The sequence below is a fragment of the Echinops telfairi genome, unplaced genomic scaffold (genome assembly GCF_000313985.2).
Source record: "Echinops telfairi isolate 266 unplaced genomic scaffold, ASM31398v2 ScPeMD7_3533;HRSCAF=4204_0, whole genome shotgun sequence".
Taxonomy (NCBI): Eukaryota; Metazoa; Chordata; class Mammalia; order Afrosoricida; family Tenrecidae; genus Echinops; species Echinops telfairi.
In genome coordinates, this window is record NW_022107431.1 from 33,833,321 (window position 1) to 33,838,927 (window position 5,607).

At 44.4% G+C, this 5,607-nt stretch overlaps 1 protein-coding gene across 7 annotated transcripts in view; it reads left to right on the plus strand.

Annotated features, from left to right (window-relative positions):
- MAP7 (microtubule associated protein 7) overlaps nt 1-5,607 on the plus strand; it is a 139,773-nt gene that overhangs the window by 58,050 nt on the left and 76,116 nt on the right. The window contains exon 1 of one of the 7 annotated variants that reach the window (XM_045294727.1): nt 5,145-5,289. The exons of the other annotated variants lie outside the window; for them this stretch is intronic. Coding sequence (XP_045150662.1) covers nt 5,268-5,289 — 22 coding nt within the window. The 5' untranslated portion in view covers nt 5,145-5,267. Of the gene's footprint in view, nt 1-5,144; nt 5,290-5,607 lie in introns of those variants that run through there. 7 annotated transcript variants of the gene reach the window in all.

A 5,607-nucleotide genomic window follows, 5' to 3' on the forward strand; every position in this document is an offset into this window, starting at 1 on the left:
AAAAAAAAACAACCACACCACCACCACCCAGGGGCACAAACAAAAGAAACATGGGTGAAGGAAAACAGTGGATGGTATAAGATATGAAAATAGCAATAATTTATAATTTATCAAGGGGTCATGAGAGTGGGAGTGTGGGGAAAAGAAGTAAAAAGAGGAGATGATACCAAGAGATCAAGTAGAAAGAAAATGTTTTTAAAACAATGATGGCAACATATGTACAAATGTGCTTGACATAATTGATGTATGGATTGTTATAAGAGGTGTAAGAGCCCCCAATAAAATGATTTATAAGAAGAAAAAAAAAGAATATCCCTCATTGCAAGACAACTACTGTGTAGTGAACAGTTGAAGATAATGCGCAATTTGTGGTGCCCACTGCTCGTGCACTCAGATAAAGAACTCTCCTTGATCCACTTGTCATATATAAAGCCCCGTTCTCTTTGCTCTCTTGTCAGCATTCAGCTGGTTTTCGGCATGAATGCATCACCATTTAGCTCAGACCTGTTGTTCCCCAGAGAAGAGTGGCGCACTGTCTCCACACAATGTCATCTCCTGTCTTTCGCTGCCTTTCTTCTCTCTGTGGTACCAGTCGTTTCCTGTCCACCGTGACACTGGCTGAATGCATCACTGCCCTGGCACGTATTAGTGAATCCAGTCTGCCGCTTGCTAGCTGTCTAAGCAGATTTTTTAATGACATGACCCACAAGTTTTTAACAGGTGACCACAAGGCAGAATCAGAAAATATTCTGGTTATGGTCACTATCCCCAGCAGCACCTCTCCTCAGCCAACAGGCAACTCTGTCTCTGCTCCTCAGCCTCTCAGCCACTTAGACCTTTGACTTCTGTCTCTATGGGCCAGAGAGCCAGCCCCCCGCTCTGCCTCACCTTCTCATAGCCTTTGTGTTGCACCTTCATCCTGGCTCTTGGTTCCCTACTCTTGATTTGGCTCCTTTGCTCTCTCCCATGGTCTCCATGCCTCAACCTCTGGTCCCTCTGGTCTCAGCCTCCACTACTTCAGACAAATCTCTTCTTCTTTGATGGCCCAGAGATTTCCTCTTGAATCCTACTTCTGAGATGGCTCCTCCTTATAGTTAGGGGAATGGCAACTAGAAGTGACTAATTCTTTATATTAATGTTATACACACCCTGTATGCATAGTTCCACTTAGTTGTTTGGTGGGGGTGACAGAGATATGGACAAAAGAACCATATTAAAACATTTTTCTTCACCACAGACCACCTCAGGTTCTTCTAGCCACTGTCTCTTACACACATAAAAAAATAACTTCCCCCTCCTTTGTAGTTACAAGTTCTGCAATTACAATTTTTAAAAATCACAATTAATCCTGTTAGCAGTCACTTATATTTGAAACATATAATCTAATCCATATCTTCCCCAGCTTCTCTTTCTAGACCCATTAGGAAAAGAGTAAACAGTTCAGTGGGATTCTTTTTCCACCTATTTGAGACTAAAGACAGCCACGATGGTGTGTAAGCCAGCCACTTTATCTATCGTGTATTGGATTTCCAATTTCTAAATTGCTCATCTCCATTAACCCAATACTCTGAGGAGACATGGTCTCTGATGTAAAGAACCTTCATTCCAGTTGGAACTTGGAGCAAATGCAAAATAAGCCAATTCCCATCTAGAACAAGCCATCCATTAAGACTGTAGCCGAGTACACCAGTTCACAGGATCAGCATCAGTCTACTTTCACTTGATCAGGTTCTGGTCAACTCAGCCTTAGCCATTCCGTCTAGTTTTTCTGGTCTGCGGGTTGTGCAAACTGGTGTTCGCAGGCCCATCAGTCCATTGGAGTAGCTGTTTCCGTTTTTATTCTTTCTTGGGGGTGGGGGTGGGGACCAACAGTTGCATCTTAGACGCTTTCAAGGCCTCAGTCCCTGCTCTCCAAAGTCTTATGCAGACGTCTTTGTGCGCTATTACGACAAATGTCCCCCAAGATTATGCTCCTCATCATTCCTTCAGGGTGTTTGGTTATGTCTAAGGAGTTTTCATAATTGTGCCCCCCCGTATATTCCACCACATACATGCTTATATACAAGTATCTTCTGTTAAGTCTTTATGTACTTGTGGGCATCCCCCCACTCTCCCACCCACACCTGCATCTACACGCATCTACTCATATATAACCGCTATTGCAGGATTGTGCATTTAACACTATTTGCCTTTGAATCTTGAAAATATCCCCAATTTTTGTCCTGCTTCCATTTTTTGCCAGCATACCTCTTATTGCATGTTGCTGCCCGTTCAACCTAAATTAGCACTCTTTCAAAATATGTTTATTAGTTGTATGAGCCCCAAATAAAATGATTTTTTATTGCGTTTTTAAAAAAATAAAAATATTCACTGCCATCGAGTCAATTCCGAGTCACAGTGACCATATAAGACAGGGTAGAACTCTGTTCGGGAGTAGAAATTCTCATCTTCCTCCCTCAGAGCCGCTGGTGATGTCAAACTGCTGACCTTGCCCTTAGCAGCCCGAAGTGTAACCACTATTCAATGAGGGTTCCTATTGTGAACTAGATGAGGGCCAAAATAACCCTCTCGACCATTCAGCTTTGTGTAGTAGTCTATTGTGTGTATGTGCCAAAGTTAGTTTGTGCATTCTTCCATTAACAGAAATGTTGGTTCTTTCTATTTTTTGCCTCAACGTTTAAAAAATTAATAGCTTATTTATTTGGCCAGTGATTATGCTATCCTAGCGTATGACTGGGGAGAATTAGAAATCTCTTTGAACATGCAGGCAGCAGCTAACTGCAAGGTAAATAGTTTGACCCCACCAGCCACTCCAGAAGAGAGAGATGAGGGTTTGCACTCCAGTAAAGATTCACAGCCACGGACACCCACAGGAGCAGTTCTACTCTGTCCTATAGGAAGGATCGCCGTGAGTCGGAATTGGCTCAGTGGCAGTGAGTTTCAGAATTACATCCAGCCTTTGTACCAAATCTGAGTATATGGTGCTTCATGACCACTGCTTTCAGTTTTGCAACATTGGCCTACTTTTTCTGTTGGGTTAGACCTCTACTGGTTTAGGAACCCTAAGGTCTCCTGGGGAAAAAACCAAAACTCTCAGTACAGCAGTCAAAACCACTTGGAAGCCATGTGTTTGTCTCTCTTTTCAAGAAGACCCTCTCTTTCAGGTAGCGCCCCTACCGCATTAGCCTTGCTTGGGGATGGAGAACAGAGTCACCATTGCTTTGAAGCCATCCAGGCTGTGATTTTTAACGGGATGATTTTGCTGACTGAGGGATGTGCTGAGAGTGCCTGCAGCAGTGGTATTCTAGGACAGCGTTTGGTTCTGTTGTACATAAGGTCACTGTGAGTGGGAGCCAACTCCGTGACATCTGACAACAGTCTCATTCACTAGGAGCTCTGGTGGTATGTGCGACTTAGACATAGTGCTGCGAACTACAAGTCCGGCGCTTGGAAACCACCAGCTGGTCCACAGGAGAAAGATGAGAATATGTACTCCCGTGAGGAACTGCAGTCCTGACTTCTGCCCGGAGTCAGAATGGACTCATCGGCAGCGAGTTGGTTTGGTTGGAATCACTTACTGCGGTGACCATTGCAGTCCCCCCCACCCCACCCCCAGCAAAGAACTCTCCGGTCCAAAATGTCAAAGGCTGAGAATCCCTTCTCTAAAGATGCTGTCTGTCTCCACACAGGCTGCACAGGGCAACCCCGGGAGCGACTGTCCCAGGGTGGGCAGAGCTAGAGGACTGATAACGAGGTATCTGTGGTGCTGGGGCCCGGCAAATGGTACGCCTGGTGCCTGACTGTAGCTAACCCTCCTCTGGCTCCTCCTGGGCTCTACTGCCAGTACAGTGAGTACTTGCCCCTAATGTGTGCTAGAAACCACGTGCATCTAATCTATCTACTAGGAAGGTCCAACTAACCAGAAGGACTTAACAGATTTGATATTCTTCTACAACTCTGATTTCCTTTTGTAGAACAAGCCATTGAGCGCTTTGGCCCGCCTCTCTCATGCTTTCAGAATCCTCTCTGAGGGGAGAACAAAACCATCTTTGTCCTCAGTTTCTCCTTTATGCCCCTAAACAAACAAGCAAGCAAAGACTTGGAAAGATAAGCCTAACGTAAGGCTGTGGTAGAAATGTTGAGTTTACAGTCCACAATGTGCCATACATACTCATGTATAAGCCGAGTTTTTCAGCACTATTTTTTTTAATTTAAATTTTGGTTTGATTTATTAAGGACTAAGATGCATCTAAATTTTATAGGCACTTATTCTACAGAAATGTATCACTTTAGACAATTGACATGGAGAATCAACTATAAATTAAAATCTACATGTGACCGAACACCCAGCCTGAATAGTCATCCTTCAGCACATTTTTATGCAGGTTTTGTGGTACAGTTAGGTGCCTCGGCGGATATTCGGGTCAGCTTATACTCGAGTGTATACAGTAATTTGTCACTTAGGAAACAAGATAAATTCTGAGGACCTTTTTACTGAAGGGTCTCCGTGAGTTGGAATCAACTAGGCAAACAGCAGCACTTACTTACTGATTCTTCTTCCCATCTAAGAAGGTCTTTAGAAGTTTCCAGACGGAGTCAGGCCCTCAGTCCTTCCTGTCATGCAGGTTCTCAGTGGCCCCATGGCTGTCCTCAGCAACGAGGGAGGAAAAGAGCAGCGTCTCTCGGCCCGACTGGCTCTAAAGGAGCACCTGTTTTAGCTGTTTGCTTTGCCCTGGTTTTTGATGTGGCTATAACCTCAGCTATAGCCATCATTTTAAGTGCCATTTTTTATGCATTCACAAACCGAAAGGCCAAAGAGTCTAGAAAGGCAGTACAAAGCAAAATACAACAAACCAGATGATTTGGGTTCAACAGTCAAAGTTTGAATGTGGCTTTCGCGCATGTCCAGAAAGAACTCCTGAAACGAAGCAGCTAGTTAGCCACTATTTCTCCCCGAGGAAGGCCTGTGCTGCGCCCAGCCCACAGCCGTGCAAGCTTCACTGGCTCCTTTGAACGGCTGCCGCGCCCGGTTTCACTCGGTTCAGTGAACAAGGTTACTGTTTACTGACGGAGGCGCAGAGCTGCAGGTCTCGTCACCCTTTCGCCCGCTCCCGAGTGTCCCTGAAGCTGTGGCGGAGGTAATGCGTAGCATGATTAAGCAGCCCCTTCCCTGATCAGTTGGTCTGTACCTGGGTGAGGGACTCGAAGCAAGAAGTGGGGAGACATGCAGATGCGGGGCAGCATACTCCAGAAAGACGGATTTTCACATGGAAGCCACTAAGCTGGACTGTAAGTTCCGGGACTCAAAATGTGTTTTGAAACCGTTAATAGGGAAATACAGAAGCCAGGTAATCTTTAACTCAGTTTTGAAACCCTAACACGGCCGCCAGGTGGAATGCAGGGTAGGAAATATTTTCATAAGTCTCCTTTTAAAAGTAATGTTATTATTAGAAAAAATGGGAATTTTTATTTTTCATATAAATTTTACAGCTATACTTGTCTTCATATCCTGAAGCCTTGTGGTAGCTACCATGAAAAATTGTAATATCCATCTTTATTATCCATTTCCTTATAGTTCTTCTCTTTTTCTCCTGTTAAAAGCCATAA